Below are 23,996 nucleotides of genomic sequence, written 5' to 3'. Positions count from 1 at the left end.
CCGTCAAGTATCCTGGGAATAGGGGATAAGTTTACTTTTGATGGAGTTTTCTTTTAAACAAATTTACTGCTTATTCACACAGCGGATTTTAGCGCTGATATTCCGAATCTTCGACTTGTTCCCCGTACAGTACATACACAGCAGCGGTGTCGTCACTAGGTCTGTTCGTACAATGGCGGCTGATTTTATTAGGTCACCTGACTGAAGGCTGCGCTCTATTTCTTGCCTCTCCGGCTCCAGCACAGAGGCCAAGAAAATCTCATTTTAACTTAAATTAGTTTTTGGCTCAGAAAATCTGTTATGTGAACACCTGGTCCCGGAATACGACTTATATATCAGAGCCAGAACCTGAGGTATCCAGAGGAGGAACAATCAGCACCCGAAACATAGTGATCCCAAACCTATGAATGAGATCATGGAAATCATAAAGGCAATAAATGTTCCTGTACATAGAAGCAGTATTATAGTAGTTATATTCTTGTATATAGGAGTAGTATTATAGTAGTTATATTCTTGTACATAGGAGCAGTATTATAGTAGTTATATTCTTGTATATAGGAGGCAGTAATATAGTAGTTATATTCTTGTATATAGGAGCAGTATTATAGTAGTTATATTCTTGTATATAGGAGCATTATTATAGTAGTTATATTCTTGTATATAGGAGGCAGTATTATAGTAGTTATATTCTTGTATATAGGGGCAGTATTATAGTAGTTATATTCTTGTATATAGGAGTAGTATTATAGTAGTTATATTCTTGTACATAGGAGCAGTATTATAGTAGTTATATTCTTGTATATAGGAGCAGTATTATAGTAGGTATATTCTTGTATATAGGAGCAGTATTATAGTAGGTATATTCTTGTATATAGGAGCAGTATTATAGTAGTTATATTCTTGTATATAGGAGCAGTATTATAGTAGGTATATTCTTGTATATAGGAGCAGTATTATAGTAGTTATATTCTTGTATATAGGAGCATTATTATAGTAGTTATATTCTTGTATATAGGAGCAGTATTATAGTAGTTATATTCTTGTATATAGAAGCAGTATTATAGTAGTTATATTCTTGTATATAGGGTACAGTATTATAGTAGTTATATTCTTGTATATAGGAGCAGTATTATAGTAGTTATATTCTTGTATATAGGAGCAGTATTATAGTAGTTATATTCTTGTATATAGGAGCAGTATTATAGTAGTTATATTCTTGTATATAGGAGCAGTATTATAGTAGTTATATTCTTGTATATAGGAGTAGTATTATAGTAGTTATATTCTTGTATATAGGAGCAGTATTATAGTAGTTATATTCTTGTATATAGGAGCAGTATTATAGTAGATATATTCTTGTATATAGGAGCAGTATTATATTAGTTATATTCTTGTATATTGGAGCAGTATTATAGTAGTTATATTCTTGTATATAGGGGCAGTATTATAGTAGTTATATTCTTGTATATAGGAGCAGTATTATATTAGTTATATTCTTGTATATAGGAGCAGTATTATAGTAGTTATATTCCTGTATATAGGAGGCAGTATTATAGTAGTTATATTCTTGTACATAGGAGGCAGCATTATAGTAGTTATATTCTTATATATAGGTGACAGTATTATAGTAGTTATATTCTTGTATATAGGAGCAGTATTATAGTAGTTATATTCTTGTATATATGAGCAGTATTATAGTGGTTATATTCTTGTATATAGGGGGTAGGATTATAGTAGTTATATTCTTGTATATAGGAGCAGTATTATAGTAGTTATATTTTTGTATATAGGAGCAGTATTATAGTAGTTATATTCTTGTATATAGGAGGCAGTTTTATAGTGGTTATATTCTTGTATATAGGAGCAGTATTATAGTAGTTATATTCTTGTATATAGGTGACAGTATTATAGTAGTTATATTCTTGTGTATATAGGAGGCAGTATTATAGTAGTTATATTCTTGTATATAGGAGACAGTATTATAGTAGTTATATTCTTGTATATAGGAGGCAGTATTATAGTAGTTATATTCTTGTATATAGGAGCAGTATTATAGTAGTTATATTCCTGTATATAGGAGGCAGTATTATAGTAGTTATATTCCTGTATATAGGAGGCAGTATTATAGTAGTTATATTCTTGTATATAGGAGCAGTATTATAGCAGTTATATTCTTGTATATAGGATCAGTATTATAGTAGTTATATTCTTGTATATAGGGGCAGTATTATAGTAGTTATATTCTTGTATATAGGGGCAGTATTATAGTAGTTATATTCTTGTATATAGGAGACAGTATTATAGTAGTTATATTCTTGTATATAGGAGCAGTATTATAATAGTTATATTCTTGTATATAGGAGCAGTATTATAGTATTTCTATTCTTGTATATAGGGAGCAGTATTATAGTAGTTATAGTCTTGTATATAAGAGCAGTATTATAGTAGTTATAGTCTTGTATATAGGAGCAGTATTATAGTAGTTATATTCTTGTATATATAGGGGGCAGTATTATAGTAGTTATATTCTTGTATATAGGAGCAGTATTATAGTAGTTATATTCTTGTATATAGGAGCAGTATTATAGTAGTTATATTCTTGTATATAGGAGCAGTATTATAGTAGTTATATTCTTGTATATAGGAGCAGTATTATAGTAGTTATATTCTTGTATATAGGGGCAGTATTATAGTAGTTATATTCTTGTATATAGGAGCAGTATTATAGTAGTTATAGTCTTGTATATAGGAGCAGTATTATAGTAGTTATATTCTTATATATAGGTGACAGTATTATAGTAGTTATATTCGTGCACATAAGTGGCAGTATTATTGCAATCCTAATCCCATACAGTCCATCATTTTCCAGTACATATTTTTATAATATCCCTATGTGAGGATTTTCCTTGGTTGTGGTTTTCCCAGTCTGATCCTGCTGTTTCTCCTTAGAGTATATTACATATCTATGGGCATCTTTACAATTTCTTGGATGCGTTACAGTGTTGCCGTCTCCTTTTTATATCTGTTCTGTGGAGTGGTAGACGCTGCTCTCAGCTTCCTCTTCACTTTACCCTTTTGTAATGTACAGACACATTTCCTAAAGTTTAAGTGGTGTTGCGGCACAATGTGTATTATTAAATACGTTGGTGTATGAAGAAGGGAAAAAAAAATATATATATATATACACAAAGACATCTTCAATCTTGTTTAATGACCCTGGCGCCGGCTCGCGCTCACTTCTTCTCAATGTTTCTCTGCCAAAGTGTCTCTCCGCCGTGCACTCTCAGTACGTTGCGTTACTTTGTATTGAAGCCGATGTCAGGAGATCAGTTTCCTATTACACTTTGGGCTTTACCTCTCTGGACAAATCTTCCCGCAAATATACATTATATCCTACCAGCCCCCGATGGGATCGTCCATTTACACCGAAATTGACCTTGTGACCCCCATCTGCACATTGGGGATAGTTTTTGAGTGCAATCGCTTCCCTATAGCAGTGGTCTCCAACTTGCGGACCTCCAGATGTTGCAAAACTACAACTCCCAGCATGCCCGGACAGCCAACGGCTGTCCGGGCATGCTGGGAGTTGTAGTTTTGCAACATCTGGAGGTCCACAGGTTGAATACCACTGCTCTATAGTTTCCAATCCTTTAAATAATATTTGGGTTATGATGTCGCATCCAGGTTATAATTTCCCTTTGGGCGCAAAAATACACCCGTATAACCCTCATCTGAAGTGACCATTACTAAGAAAGCAAAGTGAGAAATAATGCAATGGACACAGCTTTCCGGGAGTCCAGAATGTCAGGGAATGGACTGCTATAGAGCCAGAGTTGTTTTGCAGGAATTTTCTAAAGAGACTTGAAGGGAGCGTTAATGGGCGCCATATTGGTTGTTTTTTCCAGAGATGGGATATAGAGAGGAGACATGGAAGAGAGAAGATATTTCAAAACTACAGCTCCCAGCATGCCTGGACAACCAGGGTGCCTCCAGCTGTCCCAAAGCTACAACTCCCAGCATGCTGGCACAGCCATGGGCATCAGATGTGGGGTGCCAACCCTAATGGTGCCCATAACAGTGCCCATAAAACCTGGCATCTTCCGTGGAACTTGAATATCATTCAAATCTTTATTGTTCTGGAGCAGTGTTTCCCAACTAGTGTGTCTCCAGCTGTTGCAAATCGACAACTCCCAGCATGTCCGGACAGCCATTGGCCAAAGTTTCCCAAGCAGTGTGCCTCCAGCTGTTGCAAAATTACATCTTCCAGCATATCTGGACAGCCATTGGCCAGAGTTTCCCAACCAGTGTGCCTGCAGCTGGTGCAAAATAACAGCTCCCAGAATAACCAGACAGCCAACGGTCAGTGTTACCCAACCATTGTGTCTCCAGCTGTTTCAAAACTACAACCCCCAGCATGCCTGGGCAGCCATTCAGAGTTTCCCAACCAGTGTGCCTCCAGCTGTTGCAAAACAACAACTCCCAGCATGCTGGGAGTTGGTGTTTTGCAGCAGCTTTAGAGTCACCTGGCTGTTTGGGCATGCTGGTAGTTGTAGTTTTGCAACAGCTGCAGAGCCGCATTCCCCAAGAGCCATTGACTGTCCAGGCATGCTGGAAGAAGTAGTTTTGAAACAGCTGGAGGCACCCTGGTTGGGAAACGCTGGGTTTGGTGAGCATGTAGTGGAGGAGAGGTCTGGTCAGCTGCTCCTTTGCCGGTGGAGCTCAGCCATGGTCGGCCATCATGGAGTGGCGCTGCGGACACCTGTTGCTGCGCAGATACAACATTCGCCTTTCGTAGCTGGATACATAATTCACTGCTGGGAGTCAGATGCTCTTATGGTCGGTTAATGCAGAGTTCAGCTCTCCGCGGACCCTGTGCAGACACTTCACCCCTCAGAATAGTTTTACATAGTTATAAGGGGTTTGTCGGGAATCATCGCCGGGAACATTAACTGGCAGCCTGAGAGGATTCTTGTCAATGATGCAACCAGCAAGAGGGCGAGACCACAGCCCACTGCGGACCACCAGGGCCAGGAGACCCCGGGGCTTTAGGGTCACACATTGGGATCACCTTAATGACATGAAGATGGGGGGATGGCAGCGTTATGGGATGGCAGTGTTATGGGATGGCAGCGTTATGGGGTGGCAGCTTTATGGGGTGGCAGTGTTATGGGGTGGCAGTGTTATGAGATGGCAGTGTTATGGGGTGGCGGTGTTATGGGATGGCAACATTATGGGGTGGCAGTGTTATGGGATGGCAACATTATGGGGTGGCAGTGTTATGGGATGGCAGTGTTATGGGATGGCAACATTATGGGGTGGCAGTGTTATGGGGTGGCAGTGTTATGGGGTGGCAATGTTGTGGGATGGCAGTGTTATGGGATGGCAACAATATGGGGTGGCAGCGTTATGGGGTGGCAGCGTTATGGGGTGGCAGTGTTATGGGATGACAGCATTATGAAGGGCAATGTTATGGGATGGCAGCATTATGGAGGGCAGTGTTATGGGATGGCAGCGTTATTGGATGGCAACATGGGATAGCAGTGCTATGGAATGGCAATGTAATGGGATGGCAAGTTGCCATCCCATTACATTGGCAACTTTATTGAATGCCAGCGTTATGGGTAGGCAATATTTTGGGATGCCAGCATTATGGGATGTCAGTGTAATGAGATAGCGCTGTTATGGGATTGCAGCTCTATGGAATGGCAATCTCATGGGTTGACAGTGTTATTGGATGGTAGGGTTATAGCATGGCAATGTTATGGGATGGCAATGTTATGGGATGGCAATGTTGTGGGATGGCAATGTTATGGGATGGCAGCATAATGAGATTTTAGGGTTATGGGATGGCAGTGTTTTAGGATGGAAGCGTAATGTGATGGTAGAGTTATGGAAGGGCAGGGTTATGGGACAGTGCTGTTTTTGGAAGAACAAACACTGTTTTTCTAATCCTGAGTAGCCCCCTTTTAATGTCTCTTCAATTCCCTGACAGCAAGCAGAGATCTTAAGGATGATGACTACTGGAAACATAAAATCCATTAGAAAGTTGAATATTTTTTCCTACACGTCTGTGTGATTGTATGAACCCCCCATATTACTCCCCACGCCTGAGAATTCGGCCTTAGCTCTTGTTCCTCTAGTAGATGTTTATTTCCGGTGTCTGGCATCCACTGTATATGTCTTATACTTGTTCAGGGGGATCCGGTGTCATGTTTGGGGTCGGTTACATGGTATATTATTTTGATTCCACAAGGCAAACGCCAACAGGTGGTCGCTGACTGGACATTGAGTCCTGAAGCTTGGGACAGAAGTGATTTAACCTATAAGCCTCTTATTAACCGTGTATGGTGTAACGGGAGCCGGCGGGGTGATACCGGGTCACTCCTAATCATTCGGCGGATATAGAATCTACAGGCGATTGTGTTTCCACTTGGCTAATATTTATAGCAGAGGCAAAATGTAAACAGTGCGGGGTATAAATATATACAATGTATCAGTGTGGGGTATAAATATATACAATGTATCAGTGCGGGGTATAAATATATACAATGTATCAGTGCGGGGTATAAATATATACAATGTATCAGTGCAGGTTATAAATATATATAATGTATCAGTGCAGGGTATAAATATATATAATGTATCAGTGCGGGGTATAAATATATACAATGTATCAGTGCAGGTTATAAATATATACAATGTATCAGTGCGGGGTATAAATATATATAATGTATCAGTGCAGGGTATAAATATATATAATGTATCAGTGCGGGGTATAAATATATATAATGTATCAGTGAGGGGTATAAATATATACAATGTATCAGTGCGGGTTATAAATATATACAATGTATCAGTGCGGGTTATAAATATATACAATGTATCAGTGCGGGTTATAAATATATACAATGTATCAGTGCGGGGTATAAATATATACAATGTATCAGTGCGGGGTATAAATATATACAATGTATCAGTGCGGGTTATAAATAAATATATATATATACAATGTATCAGTGCGGGGTATAAATATATACAATGTATCAGTGCGGGGTATAAATATATATACAATGTATCAATGCGGGGTATAAATATATATAATGTATCAGTGCGGGGTATAAATATATACAATGTATCAGTGCGGGTTATAAATATATATAATGTATCAGTGCGGGGTATAAATATATATAATGTATCAGTGCAGGGTATAAATATATACAATGTATCAGTGCGGGGTATAAATGTATACAATGTATCAGTGCGGGGTATAAATATATACAATGTATCAGTGCGGGGTATAAATATATACAATGTATCAGTGCGGGTTATAAATATATATAATGTATCAGTGCGGGGTATAAATATATATAATGTATCAGTGCAGGGTATAAATATATACAATGTATCAGTGCGGGGTATGAATATATACAATGTATCAGTGCGGGTTATAAATATATACAATGTATCAGTGCGGGGTATAAATATATATAATGTATCAGTGCGGGGTATAAATATATATAATGTATCAGTGCAGGGTATAAATATATACAATGTATCAGTGCGGGGTATAAATGTATACACTGTATCAGTGCAGGGTATAAATATATACAAGTATCAGTGCGGGGTATAAATGTATACACTGTATCAGTGCAGGGTATAAATATATATAATGTATCAGTGCGGGGTATAAATATATACAATGTATCAGTGCGGGGTATAAATATATATAATGTATTAGTGCGGGGTATAAATATATACAATGTATCAGTGCGGGGTATAAATATATACAATGTATCAGTGTGGGGTATAAATATATACAATGTATCAGTACGAGGTATAAATATATACAATGTATCAGTGCGGGGTATAAATATATACAATGTATCAGTGCGGGGTATAAATATATACAATGTATCAGTGCGGGGTATAAATATATACAATGTATCAGTACGAGGTATAAATATATACAATGTATCAGTGCGGGGTATAAATATATATACAATGTATCAGTGCGGGGTATAAATATATACAATGTATCAGTGCGGGGTATAAATATATACAATGTATCAGTGCGGGGTATAAATATATACAATGTATCAGTGCGGGGTATAAATATATACAATGTATCAGTGTGGGGTATAAATATATATAATGTATCACTGTATGTCTATATATTGGTATCTATTGGTGGTATAGGTCAGGCTCTGGTTGGGGGGTCACACTGGGGGGGCCACTGTATGTCTATATATTGGCATCTATTGGTGGTATAGGTCAGGCTCTGGTTGGGGGGTCACACTGGGGGGGTCACTGTATGTCTATTTATTGGTATCTATTGGTGGTATAGGTCAGGCCCTGGTGGGGGGGTCACACTGGGGGGGGCACTGTATGTCTATATATTGGTATCTATTGGTGGTATAGGTCAGGCTCTGGTTGGGGGGTCACACTGGGGGGGCCACTGTATGTCTATATATTGGTATCTATTGGTGGTATAGGTCAGGCCCTGTGCTGGGGTCACACTGGGGGGGGCCACTGTATGTCTATATATTGGTATCTATTGGTGGTATAGGTCAGGCTCTGGTTGGGGGGTCACACTGGGGGGGGCCACTGTATGTCTATATATTGGTATCTATTGGTGGTATAGGTCAGGCTCTGGTTGGGGGGTCACACTGGGGGCCACTGTATGTCTATATATTGGTATCTATTGGTGGTATAGGTCAGGCCCTGGTGGGGGGGTTACACTGGGGGGGGGGCCACTGTATGTCTATATATTGGTATCTATTGGTGGTATAGGTCAGGCTCTGGGTGGGGGGGGGGGGTCACACTGGGGGGCCACTGTATGTCTATATATTGGTATCTATTGGTGGTATAGGTCAGGCCCTGGGTGGGGGGGTCACACTGGGGGGCCACTATATGTCTATATATTGGTATCTATTGGCGGCATAGGTCAGGCCCTGGGTGGGGGGGTCACACTGGGGGTGGTGGCCACTATATGTCTATATATTGGTATCTATTGGTGGTATAGGTCAGGCCCTGGGTGGGGGGGGGTCACACTGGGGGCCACTGTATGTCTATATATTGGTATCTATTGGCGGCATAGGTTAGGCCCAGTGCTGCTGGTCACACTGGGGGGCCACTGTATGTCTATATATTGGTATCTATGGGTGGTATAGGTCAGGCCCTGGTTGGGGGGTCACACTGGGGGCCACTGTATGTCTATATATTTGTCTCTATTGGCTGTATAGGTCAGACCCGGTGCTGGGGTCACACTGGGGGGGGTCACTGTATGTCTATATATTGGTATCTATTGGCGGTATAGGTCAGGCCCTGTGCTGGGGTCAAACTGGGGGAAGAGGGGGGTACAGTATCTCTTTATATTGGCATCCATCGGAGGAATAGGCCACTGTATACCTCCATCAGAGATATAGGTCAGTAATATATGTTGGGGGATCCTCCGGAGTTAAACATCCTGCGCAGGGTGAGAGTAGCCGATCTCTGTGTAATAGGAACAGCTTGTTATTGTTGGAGATTTACAGAGCACGAAATCTAATCTGTACCTCATTATTAGGAAAGATGATAAGAGGAGTCAGCAGCAGGTGGTCCGAGGGGGGTACAGAGGGACTGGCCGCCTCATAGGAGAGAATGGGAAATTATTGTCCTGAATTTTCTTGATAGGAGCAGTATTATAGTAGTTATATTCTTGTATATAGGAGCAGTATTATAGTAGTTATATTCTTGTATATAGGAGCAGTATTATAGTAGTTATATTCTTGCATATAGGAGGCAGTATTATAGTAGTTATATTCTTGTATATAGGAGCAGTATTATAGTAGTTATAGTCTTGTATATAGGAGCAGTATTATAGTAGATATATTCTTGTATATAGGGGCAGTATTATAGTGGTTATATTCTTGTATATAGGAGCAGTATTATAGTAGTTATATTCTTGTATATAGGAGCAGTATTATAGTAGTTATATTCTTGTATATAGGAGCAGTATTATAGTAGTTATATTCTTGTATATAGGAGGCAGTATTATAGTAGTTATATTCTTGTATATATGAGCAGTATTATAGTAGTTATATTCTTGTATATAGGAGCAGTATTATAGTAGTTATATTCTTGTATATAGGGAGCAGTATTATAGTAGTTATATTCTTGTATATAGGAGCAGTATTATAGTAGTTATATTCTTGTATATAGGAGCAGTATTATAGTAGTTATATTCTTGTATATAGGAGCAGTATTATAGTAGTTATATTCTTGTATATAGGAGCAGTATTATAGTAGTTATATTCTTGTATATAGGAGCAGTATTATAGTAGTTATATTCTTGTATATAGGAGCAGTATTATAGTAGTTATATTCTTGTATATAGGAGCAGTATTAAAGTAGTTATATTCTTGTATATAGGAGGCAGTATTATAGTAGTTATATTCTTGTATATAGGAGGCAGTATTATAGTAGTTATATTCTTGTATATAGGAGCAGTATTATAGTAATTATATTCTTGTATATAGGGGCAGTATTATAGTAGTTATATTCTTGTATATAGGAGCAGTATTATAGTAGTTATATTCTTGTATATAGGAGCAGTATTATAGTAGTTGTATTCTTGTATATAGGAGCAGTATTATAGTAGTTATATTCTTGTTTATAGGAGCAGTGTTATAGTAGTTATATTCTTGTATATAGGAGCAGTATTATAGTAGATATATTCTTGTATATAGGAGGCAGTATTATAGTAGTTATATTCTTGTATATAGGAGCAGTATTATAGTAGTTATATCCTTGTACATAGAAGCAGTATTATAGTAGTTATATTCTTGTATATAGGAGCAGTATTAAAGTAGTTATATTCTTGTATATAGGAGCGGTATTATAGTAGTTATATTCTTGTATATAGGAGCAGTATTATAGTAGTTATATTCTTGTATATAGGAGCAGTATTATAGTAGTTATATTCTTGTATATAGGAGCAGTATTATAGTAGTTATATTCTTGTATATATGATCAGTATTATAGTAGTAATATTCTTGTATATAGGAGCAGTATTATAGTAGTTATATTCTTGTATATAGGAGCAGTATTATAGTAGTTATATTTCTGTAAATAGGAGGCAGTATTATAGTAGTTATATTCTTGTCTATAGGAGCAGTATTATAGTAGTTATATCCTTGTACATAGAAGCAGTATTATAGTAGTTATATTATTGTATATAGTGGGCAGTATTATAGTAGTTATATTCTTGTATATAGGAGACAGTATTATAGTAGTTATATTCTTGTATATAGGAGCAGTATTATAGTAGTTATATTCTTGTATATAGGAGCAGTATTATAGTAGTTATATTCTTGTATATAGGAGCAGTATTATAGTAGTTATATTCTTGTATATAGGAGCAGTATTATAGTAGTTATATTCTTGTATATAGGAGCAGTATTATAGTAGTTATATCCTTGTACATAGAAGCAGTATTATAGTAGTTATATTCTTGTATATAGGAGCAGTATTATAGTAGTTATATTCTTGTATATAGGAGGCAGTATTATAGTAGTTATATTCTTGTATATAAGAGCAGTATTATAGTAGTTATATTCTTGTATATAGGAGCAGTATTATAGTAGTTATATTCTTGTATATAGGAGCAGTATTATAGTAGTTATATTCTTGTATATAAGAGCAGTATTATAGTAGTTATATTCTTGTATATAGGAGCAGTATTATAGTAGTTATATCCTTGTACATAGAAGCAGTATTCACACTATGTTCTAATCCTTAATCTGAAGCCCTTTATGTCTGCGCCAATGTGTATAGCTCCTCCAGGCTGCAGTGTCTTGTAGGTTAGTCGTATAGCCAGTGGACGGATGTCCCAGTTCCTCGGTGTCGTCTCACCAATGACCTCTCACATCCGTCTTTCCTCTGCTCGCCTCATGTAGCTATTTACATTATTTTTTCTCTATGTCTTCACGGTTTAATTTTGCAATTTGGAGGCTTTACACAAATCTATCAGTTTTTGGAGAGCTCGGGCACGACACTGGCAGCCGCGCTATTAAAAACCAATATTGTGCAGGGCAGCAGTCACTGTGATTTAAGGAGTGACCCCGTTCAATCCCTTCACTGTAACCTCCTCGTCTTTCTGCCGCTAGAATGATTTTCTGCACTAAAAGTCTTTGCACTTTTCCCATTTTCCTCTCCCAAACATTATAATTGGCATTTGTTTGGCAGCTCGCACTTGGCATTATACATAAAGCAAATCTAAACTCTGAGCATTCGAGATACTGGGAGCCAAACCCTGGCAAATCCTCTGGTCTGGACGTGACAGATATCGGTAAGATGGTAATGACTCCCAACAGTTCAGTAGTTTAAAGGGGTACTCTCCTGGAAAACTTTTTTTTTTTCCAAATCATCTGCTGCCAGAAAATGTAACAGATTTGTAAATTACTTCTATTGAAAAATCTTAACCCTTCCAGTACTTATCAGCTGCTGTATGCTGCACATGAAGTTGTATAGTTCTTTCCAGTCTGACCACAGTGCTCTCTGCTGACACCTCTGTCCATATCAGGAACTTTTCAGAGCAGAAGAGGTTTGCTATGGGGATTTGCTCCTACTATGGACAGTTCCTGACATGGACAGAGGTGTCAGCAGAGAGCACTGTGGTCAGACAGAAAAGAAATAAAATAAAATAAAAGAACTTCCTGTGGAGCATACAGCAGCTGATAAGTACTAGAAGGATTAAGATTTTTAAATAGTAGTAATTTACAAATCTGTATAACTTTCTGGCACCAGTTGATTAAAAAAAAAAATGTTTTCTACTGGAGTACCCCTTTAACTCTTGTTTAATGAAAAACATTTAAAGGGGTATGTAGGATTAGAAAAAACATGGCCGCTTCCTTCCATAAACAACTTCTCATCTGTTCATGCGTTTTGTCTGGTTCTGCAGCTAAGTCCATTTGAGGTTTATTATGGGAATTTGCTCCTGCTCTGACATGGACAGAGGTTTCAGCAGAGAGCACTATGGCCAAAAATAAAAGAACTTCCTGTGGAGCATACAGCAGCTGATAAGTACTGGAAGGATTAAGATTTTTAAATAGAAGTAATTTACAAATCTGTATAACTTTCTGGCACCAGTTGATTTGAAAATTATTTTTTCCACCGGAGTACTCTGTTGTTCCGGCATTCGGACATTTTGTTACTAACGCTTGGAGCGGGCGGCAAGGGGGTCGTGACATCATGACCATGCCCCTCGTGATGTCACGCCACGCCCCCTCAATGCAAGTCTATGGGAGGGGGTGTGGCAGCCGCCACACCCCCTCCCATAGACTTGCATTGAGGGGGCGTGACGTCACAACCCCCGCTGCCCGCAACCAGTGTTCTGAACGAGTTCTGAAAGTCTGCACAGGACCCCCGCGATCAGACATCTTATCCCCTATCCTTTGGATAGGGGATAAGATGTCTAGGGGCGGAGAACCCCTTTTAAAGGGGTACTCCACTGGAAAACATTTGATTGTAAATCAACTGGTGCCAGAAAGTTAAACAGATTTGTAAATTACTTCTATTAAAAAATCCCAATCCTTCCAGTACTTATCAGCTGCTGTATAATACACTGGAAGTTCTTTTCTTTTTTTAATTTCCTTTCTGCCTGACCACAGTGCTCTCTGCTGACACCTCTGTCCATGTCAGGAACTGTCCAGAGCAGGAGCAAATCCTCATAGCAAACCTATCCTGCTCTGGACAGTTCCTGACATGGACAGAGGTGTCAGCAGAGAGCACTGTGGTCTGGCAGAAAGGAAATTAAAAAAGAAAATAATTTCCTGTGTATTATTCAGGAGCTGATAAGTACTGGAAGGATTGGGATTATTTTTTTTTTAATAGAAGTAATTTACAAATCTGCTTAACTTTCTGGCACCAATTGATTGAAAATCAAATGTTTTCCAGTGGAGTACTCCTTTAAAGGGGTACTCCGCCCCTAGACATCTTATCCCCTATCCAAAGGATAGGGGATAAGATGTCAGATCATCGGGGTCCTGCTGCTAGGGACCACGGGGATCGCTCTGCACGTAATGACGGGCAATACAGGGGCCGGAGCATCGTTACGTCACGGCTCCGCCCCTCGTGATGTCACGGCCCGCCCCCGTCAATACAAGTCTATGGGAGGGGGCGTGGCGGTCGTCACGCACCCTGCCACAGACTTGCATTAAGGGGACGGGCCGTGATGTCATGAGGGGCGGAGCCATGACGTCACGCTGCTCCGGCCCCTGTATCGCCCGTCATTACGCACAGAGCGAACTCGCTCTGTGCAGTAATGATGGCGGGGTGCCGCAGCGTCGATCCCCGGGGTCCCCAGCAGCGGGACCACGGCGATCTGACATCTTATCCCCTATCCTTTGGATAGGGGATAAGATGCCAGATGCGGAGTACCCCGCCCCTTTTAAAAAATGTTTTCCAGTGGAGTACCCCTTTTTCCAGGAAAAAACTTTGTTTTTTATGTATATCAACTGGCTTCAGAAAGTTGAACAGATTTGTACATGACTTCTCTTAAAAAATCTTAATCCTTTCAGTACTTATGAGCTGTTGAAGTTGAGTTGTCCTATTCTGTCTAAGTGCTCTCTGCTGACACCTGTCTCGGGAACTGTCCAGAGTAGAAGCAAATCCCCATAGCAAACCTCTTCTACTCTGTGCAGTTCCCGAGACAAGCAGAGATGTCAGCAGAGAGCACTGTTGGCAGACAGAAAAGAACAACTCAACTTAAGCAGCTAATAATTATTGGAAGGATTAAGATTTTTTAATAGAAGTAATTTACAAATCTGTTTAACTTTCTGGAGCCAGTTGATATATCTAAAAACGTTTTTTCCTGGAATACCCCTTTAACCACTATCCCCAGTTGAGTTTTGCCTTGAAGACGTTGCGCTGTGCTCTCCCTTTCTCCAGTGCATTGCATCACTCTCCATTCATATCCTGTTTGTCCTTTGCAGTGATTTACACCCAGACAAATGCAGAACTTCATATAGGACACGTCCACTGCAGCAAATCCATCAGTGACATTGCAAACTCATCTGCGCTGCTGCGGAGCCGGGTTAGCAAAACTCTCATTATTACACCCTATTAAGCCGGGACGGGGAAACACTTTCCAATGAACATAGAGATCTGGCCTGAGATTGTGGAGGCCTTTGTAGGAGGCCGCAGAGCGGAGTTTTCTATTCATACATAGCCACTTCCAGCTGTTGTTATTGAAATCCCCACATAATCTCTCGGGGTCAGAGGACAGTCATCCATGACTGCCGCTCTAAAAAGGTTATGCTGATTTCAGTTGTCAAATATTGCCCCCTTTTCTCTTTTCTTCAATAACCGCCATTCTGCCTTTTCAACAGGAAAGATCCAGCCGAGAATTGTATTACATGAATTTAAAGTCTTAAAAGTGTTCCCTCATTGTAGAACACGACATGCTCTGGATGGGATAATTCATTCCCCTTTATTTTCTTTCCTGGGATTTCTTGAATACATTTTGCACTGGATTTGGGCCGTCTTAGAAGCCAAACAATAGACGTCTGCCCTGTCGGTAGGAAGATGCGAGGCCTTACAAGTGCGGTCAAAACCATCAAATATTATAACAACATCTGATCAGTCACCTCCAGCCTGGAGATAGAAAGAACATTTACCTCTGATCATCATTTTATCATCCATATAGAGAATTAATGGAGCTATTATTATTATATTTCCTATCTTGTTCTGATCCGGATCCTGCATTATACTCCAGAGCTGTACTCACTATTCTGCTGGTGAGATCACTGTGTACATACATTACATGACTTATCCTGTACTGATCCTGAGTTATATCCTGTATTATACTCCAGAGCTGTACTCACTATTCTGCTGGTGAGGTCACTGTGTAGATGCATTACATTACTTGTCCTGTACTGATCCTGAGTTATAGCCTGTATTATACTCCAGAGCTGTACTCACTATTCTGCTGGTGAGGTCACTGTGTAGATGCATTACATTACTTGTCCTGTACTGATCCTGAGTTATAGCCTGTATTATACTCCAGAGCTGCACTCACTATTCTGCTGGTGAGGTCACTGTATACATACATTACATTACTTATCCTGTACTGATCCTGAGTTATATCCAGTATTATACTCCAGAGCTGTACTCACTATTCTGCTGGTGAGGTCACTGTGTAGATGCATTACATTACTTGTCCTGTACTGATCCTGAGTTATATACTGTATTATACTCCAGAGCTGTACTCACTATTCTGCTGGTGAGGTCACTGTGTAGATGCATTACATTACTTGTCCTGTACTGATCCTGAGTTATATACTGTATTAGGGTGGGCTCACACTACGTTTGTAGTGTACGGTTGCTGGTTGGGAGGGGCGAAAACCCCGGTAAACCACAGTTTTTGGTCCGGTCAGAAAACCGTATACAGGGAAAAATGACACAACCGGAATCAGCGTTTGACTCCGGTCGGCTCATTGAAAGGAATGGGGTTCGGGCTGGATCCGGCTGGGATACGGGAGCGGACAGTTTTCGCCCCTCCCAACCGGATCCAGCAACCGTACACTACAAACGTAGTGTGAACCCACCGTTATACTCCAGAACGGTACAGTTAGAAGGGGATCTGGATACATTGTAACGAGCCGCCCTGCTGTCAGGTTATACTGAGTGACAACAGTTGTAAAGATGCAGGTTGGGGCCGGTGATGGTTTTGGACTTTCCATAGAAAGTTAATTTGTAGATTTCATGTCTGTTTTGCAGGGTTTAATTTACTGCGAGACACAAGTTACCTGTGTGTTTTGGAGTCGCTGTCACTGCTTTCTTTCAGGATTTATTCTAGTCAGTTGGTAGTTCTCTTGTTTTTGTGCACGTGCTGTGACTTGTAGTTCCCCTTAAGTCACTTTTGGTACTATAGGATATCTATTATTTTTATATAGATGCATGCAGTCTGCTTTTATATACCGTGATACAATGTTATAGCCTGAAATTGCATAGAATCCTGGTGATAGCAATGACAGCGATTCGTGTCTCGCAGTAAACTTTATCACACCGGATCTGAGATCACAATGATCGTGTCGGGTTTAGTGGACATCAGCTGCTCGTTTTACCTGCAGCGGCCACTATAGGTGAAATGTAGTATTACATCCATCAAATGACCGTGAAGCCAAAGCAGGAGTTCAGCATCTGTTGTCGTCTTTCCTCTGGTTAATTCAAGGTGTTACCAAAAGGGGGCACTATCCTTTATGAAGTGGATGCAAATAGTAGGTTGTATAGAAAGATGAATACGTTTGTAGGATGGGGGGGGGGGGGGGGGGGCATAGGATCTGTAGTAGAGGCCATGTTCGTGCCTTGAGCCTCACCGAGTGTTGAGCAGCTGTTACTGTGAGATTTCCCTTATGTAACCTCAGACGGGGAGACGGGATCTCGCGATTTTGTTGGGGGTTGTAACGCGTTTCGAGATAATCCCGATCAGATGTTACTTAATATAAGGGCTTTAAATCTATCTAGGATCTCAGTACTCTCTCCTGGGGGGGGGGATTCACCTCGCTCCTCGGGGTTATTCGGGGTAACGCTTTATTAAAACTTTATCTGTTCCACATTTCCTGTTAAGTTGCTGGTGCATTAAGGAGACGTCCAGGTGCAGATATTTTATCCCATTTCGAATCTTCTGAAAACCCCAAAACCACACGATAACTCAGCCGCCCCGGGGGCCGAGCGCTCTCTGTTTATGCTGTTTATCGTTCGTGTCCATTTATGAAAATCAATAAAGTTGTGCGCTGGAAGATAAGTGGCGGCGTATTTACGTATTTAAATATTAATTGTTGCTCTTTCTCTTTCGCAGGACATTTGGGCTTCCAAGACAGCTTTGTGACTTCAGGTGTTTTCAGTGTTACAGAACTTGTCCGAGTGTCGCAAAGTAAGTACCCCCCCCCCCCCCCATGTGATTTTTTTTTTTATATAGTGGATACAAAGTATCACCCTCATGATGCTTATATGAAAACAATGCGTTTACGTGGAATTGGTGACATCACTCAGGCTCAGGGCAGCTCTGGATCTAGTTCAGCAGGTTCACAGACCTGACTACACAGACAGTGTTTCCATGGTTACAGACTACAAACAATCCCTGTGTAGTCGGATCCAGCAAGTTACTCCGCTCTTTCTCACTCCTTTTCTTTTACCAATCTCATACAGTAAAACAGTGTTTCCCAACAAGGATGCCTTTAGCTGTTGCAAAACTACAACTCCCAGCATGCCCGGACAACCTTCAATATGCTGGGAGTTGTAGTTTTGCAGCAGCTGAAGGCTCCTTCTCTTTGCCTTTCTATAGGCCAGTGGTCTTCAGCCCGTGGACCTCCAGATGTTGCAAAACTACAACTCCCAGCATGCCCGGACAACCTTCAATATACTGGGAGTTGTAGTTTTGCAGCAGCTGAAGGCTCCTTCTCTTTGCCTTTCTACAGGCCAGTGGTCTTCAGCCTGCGGACCTCCAGATGTTGCAAAACTACAACTCCCAGCATGCCCGGACAACCTTCAGCATGCTGGGAGTTGTAGTTTTGCAGCAGCTGAAGGCTCCTTCTCTTTGCCTTTCTATAGGCCAGTGGTCTTCAACCTGCGGACCTCCAGATGTTGCAAAACTACAACTCCCAGCATGCCCGGACAACCTTCAGCATGCTGGGAGTTGTAGTTTTGCAGCAGCTGAAGGCTCCTTCTCTTTGCCTTTCTATAGGCCGGTGGTCTTCAACCTGCGGACCTCCAGATGTTGCAAAACTACAACTCCCAGCATGCCCAGACAGCCGTTGGCTGTCCGGGCATGCTGGGAGTTGTAATTTTGCAACATCTGGAGGTCCGCAGGTTGGAGACCACTGTTATAGGCATTTAATGTGGGGTGACAACCCTGACGGTGCCCATTGCCGTGCTCATAAAACCGGGCACCTGAGCCCTTTCCTGTGTATATGAGATATTATTCTGCCCCTACCCCTCTCCATAGGCATCATTTGTTGGGGGACAACCCTTTTGGTGCCCATCACAGTGTCCCTAAACCCTGGCACCTTTCTTGGATCATGAATGGCATTCAAATTCTCATTGTTCTGGTGCAATGTTTACCAACCAGTGAACCTTCAGCTGTTGTGAAACTTCAACTCCCAGCATGCCTGAACCCTTTTCTGTGTATGTTAGATATTATACTGCCCCCTCCCTTCTGTATAGGGATCAGATTTGGGGTGACAACCATTATGGTGCCCATTAAGCCTGGCACCTTTCATGCATCATGAATGGCATTTACATCTTCTTTGTTCTGGAGCAGTGCTTGCCAACTAGGGTGCCTCCAGCTGTTGCAAAACTACAATTCCCAGCGTCCGGGCATGCTGGGAGTAGTAGTTCTGCAGTGTGATTCTGCTGCAACGTGCACAGGGCAGAATTTCCTGATTCCGGTGTCGGCAGAAAGAATAAACTTGTCTTTTCTATGTGCGGATTCCGCTCAGAAATACATTGCTGTCTAACAAACGCCCAAGCAAACATTGCGCCCATTTTCGGCCTAGTGACAGTATTAGTAAAGTCGCTTTAGTGTATTAGAGACATGACGGTTGATGTCCCGCTAATATAAATGTGCGGCGGCTCAGATGCGGCGCTCCTCTGCCCGAGACTTCTCCGGACGCTGGAGTCTGGCTTTGACCTTTTTAGCTGATGTCGTCGGTATGGATGACACCGCGCAGCAGGATCATTACTGACTGTCAATACTCACTAAGCACAAGGAATTAGGAGCGGTATGTAAGACGCTCGACAAGTGAATGATAGCGCAGAAACCTGCTGCACGAGCCGCGCGACAGGCGAAAGACATCAGGTGTCTCGGATTTTTACAGTTGAGTTAAAGCTGCGTATTTAGAAGGCAGACGATCTATTATGTATTATATATAAACTGCAGCACATTTATAGGAATTCTCAGTTTGTGATTTGCAAAAATAGTGCAGATTATAAAGCAGATTCGTCATTTTTTGTGCATAATGCATTGATCACCTGCTGTCCACAGTCTTTACAAAACTACAACTCCCAGCATGCCTTTACAGCCATGTACCCTCTAAAACAGTGTTAAAGGGGTTATCCAGAATTTTTTTGGGGGGATATATCAACTGGCTCCGGAAAGTTAAACAGATTTGTAAATTACTTCTATTAAAAAATCTTAATCCTTTCAGTACTTATGAGCTGCTGAAGTTGAGTTGTTCTTTTCTGTCTAAGTGCTCTCTGATGACACGTGTCTCGGGAACCGCCCAGTTTAGGAGCAAATCCCCATAGAAAACCTCTTCTTCCCGAGACAAGCAGAGATGTCAGCAGAGAGCACTGTTGCCAGACAGAAAAGAACAACTCAACTTCAGCAGCTGATAATTATTGAAAGGATTAAGATTTTTTTAATAGAAGTCATTTACAAATCTGTTTAACTTTCTGGAGCCAGTTGATATATAAAAAAAAAAAAAAAAAAAGTTTTTTCCTGGATAACCCCTTTAACCTAACCTGGGCCTTTCTAGTTGTTATAGAACTACATCTCCCAGCATGCCCAGACAACTTTCATTTTAAATCGAGCCTCTGAAAAATTAAAGAACTATATAACTGCACCACTCTTCCCCTACACAGTTTTTTTTTTTTTTTTATAGATCTCCCTCATTTTTTCTACTGCCTCCAATAGCTGCAATTGTCTGGGCATGTTGGGAGTTGTAGTTCTATAAAAAATAGAAAGACACAAGTTAGGTAAACACTGTTATAGAGGGTGTGTGGCTGTTAGGGCACGCTGGGAGTTGTAGTCCTGAACCAGTTGTAACCAGTGGTGGCTACAACCCCTGCCATTTCCAATAATGTTGTTTTTCAACTGTGTTTCCCAACTAGTGTGCCTCCAGCTGGTGCTAAACTACAACTTCCGCCAAATGCTGTCCCGTCATGCTGGGAGTTGTAGTTTTGCAACAGCTGGAGGCACCCTTGTTGCAAAACCTTGCTACAGACCATTGAAGATTCGAATGCCATAACTGATCGAAAGAAGCTGTCAGGTTTAATGGGCACTGTAATGGGCACCATAATGGTTGTCACCCCAAATATGAGGCCTATAGAGAGGGGACAGTTTGGTCTCCTATATAAACAGGAAAGAGTTGAGGAGAAAGTAACTAGTACAACTAGATGAATGTGCTAATAATTCAGATCTATAATCTAATAATACAGATCTATATTGCCTTCAGGGTCTCAGAAAAGTAGGGTAAAATTCAGATCTGATGCTTGACTAGCAGCACTGTTTGTGCACACTCCTGATGTTCATCCTGATCTTTCTGATTCATTGAAAGAACAAGTGGAATAGGAATGCTTGAAACTTACATATGGGGTGTAGCTATAGCAGTTAAGGTTGATGAGCTATTCTGGATTAAGATTAAGATCAGTTGCAACCCCCTATAGGCACTCTAATGTCTGCCATTGGTGTTTTCCCGAATCTCTTACCCATTGAGGAGACCCAAAAATTAAGAAGATTAAAAAAGTTAACAGGAGAAGACAATCCCAGGTCACTGTCTCTTTAAATACACTGCTCAAAAAAATAAAGGGAACTCTAAGATAACACATCCTAGATCTGAATGAATGAACTAATCGTATGAAATCCTTTCCTCTTTACATAGTTGAATGCGCTGACAACAAAATCACAAAAATGATCAATGGAAATCAAATGTATCAACCCATGGAGGTCTGGATATGGAGTCACACTCAAAATCACAGTGGAAAACCCCACTACAGGCTGATCCAACTTTATGTAATGTCCTTAATACAAGTCCCAATGAGGCTCAGTAGTGTGTGTGGCCTCCACGTGCCCGTATGACCTCCCTACAATGCCTGGGCATGCTCCTGATGAGGTGGGGGATGGTCTCCTGAGGGATGTCCTCCCAGACCTGGACTAAAGCATCCGCCAACTCCTGGACAGTCTGTGGTGGATGGAGCGAGACGTCCCAGATGTGCTCAATCGGATTCAGGGGAACAGGCGGCCAGTCCATAGCATCAATGCCTTCCTCTTGTAGGAACTGCTGACACACTCCAGCCACATGAGGTCTAGCATTGTCTTGTATTAGGAGGAACCCAGGGCCAACCGCACCAGCATATGGTCTCACAAGGGGTCTGAGGATCATATCTCGGTACCTAATGGCAGTCAGGCTACCACTGGCAAGCACATGGAGGGCTGTGTGGCCCCCCAAAAGAAATGCCACCCCACATCATTACTGACCCACCGCCAAACCGGTCATGCTGGAGGATGTTACAGGCAGCAGAACGTTCTCCACGGCGTCTCCAGACTCTGTCACATGTGCTCAGTGTAAACCTGCTTTCATCTGTGAAGAGCACAGGGCGCCAGTGGAGAATTTGCCAATCTTGGTGTTCTCTGGCAAATGCCAAATGTCCTGCACAGTTTTGGGCTGTAAGCACAACCCCCACCTGTGGACGTCGGGTCCTCATACCACCCTCATGGAGTCTGTTTCTGACCGTTTGAGTGGACACATGCTATTTTTGCAGGGCTCTGGCAGTGCTCCTCCTTCTCCACCTTGCACAAAGGCGGAGGTAGCGGTCCTGCTGCTGGGTTGTTGCTCTCCTATGGCCTCCTCCATGTCTCCTGATGTACTGGCCTGTCTCCTGGTAGCGCCTCCATGCTCTGGACACTACGCTGACAGACACAGCAAACCTTCTTGCCACAGCTCGCATTGATGTGCCATCCTGGATGAGCTGCACTACCTGAGCCACTTGTGTGGGTTGTAGACTCCGTCTCATGCTACCACTAGAGTGAAAGCACCGCCAGCTTTCAAAAGTGACCAAAACATCAGCCAGGAAGCATAGGAACTGAGAAGTGGTCTGTGGTCACCACCTGCAGAACCATTCCTTTATTGGGGGTGTCTTGCTAATTGCCTATAATTTCCACGTGTTGTCTGTTCCATGTGAAATTGATTGTCAATCAGTGTTCTTCCTGAGTGGACAGTGGGATCTCACAGAAGTGTCAGTGACTTGGAGTTACATTGTGTTGGTTAAGTGTTCCCTTTATTTATTTGAGCAGTGTATTTACATGTTGTAGTTATCACTTTCCTTAGTTGTTTTGATACTTTGTATTTGTCCGTGTTGCTGTTTGTGTTGCTACAAGAGCTGCAGCATTTAAAGAGACAGTAACATGCTTTTTTGGTAGGATATTTCTATAACGTCATCACAGGTGTTTGGTTATTTTTTAATGTTACTCAGAATTCATTGCGGCTCCGTCTCTAGCAGCCGTGTACTCGCTGTAGTCACATTACAATTGATAGCGCTCCAGGAAGCAGTAATGTATATACTACGCCGTGACCTCTGCAAATGTCGTATAAAGTCAATTTGTATAATTGCTTGAAAATTTACAGCGTGAACCGAGGAGCAGAGAAAGCAGATAGGATGCGGCGTCTGACCTCATAGCGGGTATAAAATACCGGGTCCCAAAACTAATCTCCGCTCCTCCGATCCATCCATAAAACAGAAGTCCCTAAAAAGGAAATAAGATTACATTGTGCGGATGAGGCCCATGTGACCTGCATATTAAGATGGCCAGGGAAGGTTAAAGGGGTATTCCAGGGAAAAAAAATTTTTTATATATCAACTGGCTCCAGAAATTTAAACAGATTTGTAAATTACTTCTATTAAAAAAATCTTAATCCTTTTAGTACTTATGAGCTGCTGAAGTTTAGTTGTTCTTTTCTGTCTAAGTGCTCTCTGATGACACCTGTCTCGGGAACTTCCGAGAGTAGAAGCAAATCCCCATAGCAAACCTCTTCTACTCTTTGCAGTTCACGAGACAGACAGAGATGTCAGCAGAGAGCACTGTTGTCAGACAGAAAACAACAACTCAACTTCAGCAGCTGATAATTATTGGAAGGATTAAGATTTTTTAATAGAAGTAATTTGCAAATCTGTTTAACTTTCTGGAGCCAGTTGATATATATAAAAAGTTTTTTCCTGGATAACCCGTTTAGAAGCAA

At 41.1% G+C, this 23,996-nt stretch overlaps 1 protein-coding gene across 16 annotated transcripts in view; it reads left to right on the top strand.

Annotated features, from left to right (window-relative positions):
- The window catches only part of NFIA (nuclear factor I A), a 581,540-nt gene that overhangs the window by 418,170 nt on the left and 139,374 nt on the right, over positions 1-23,996 (top strand). For all 16 annotated transcript variants that reach the window (XM_056532915.1, XM_056532924.1, XM_056532922.1 and 13 more), the window contains one exon: positions 17,840-17,914. In XM_056532915.1, the coding sequence (XP_056388890.1) occupies positions 17,840-17,914 (75 nt within the window). The remainder of the gene's footprint in view (positions 1-17,839; positions 17,915-23,996) is intronic.

This window comes from Hyla sarda, chromosome 7, assembly GCF_029499605.1.
Source record: "Hyla sarda isolate aHylSar1 chromosome 7, aHylSar1.hap1, whole genome shotgun sequence".
NCBI classification, from domain to species: Eukaryota; Metazoa; Chordata; class Amphibia; order Anura; family Hylidae; genus Hyla; species Hyla sarda.
Note: the sequence above shows the minus strand (reverse complement) of the source record. Positions and strands in the feature narration are given on the sequence as shown.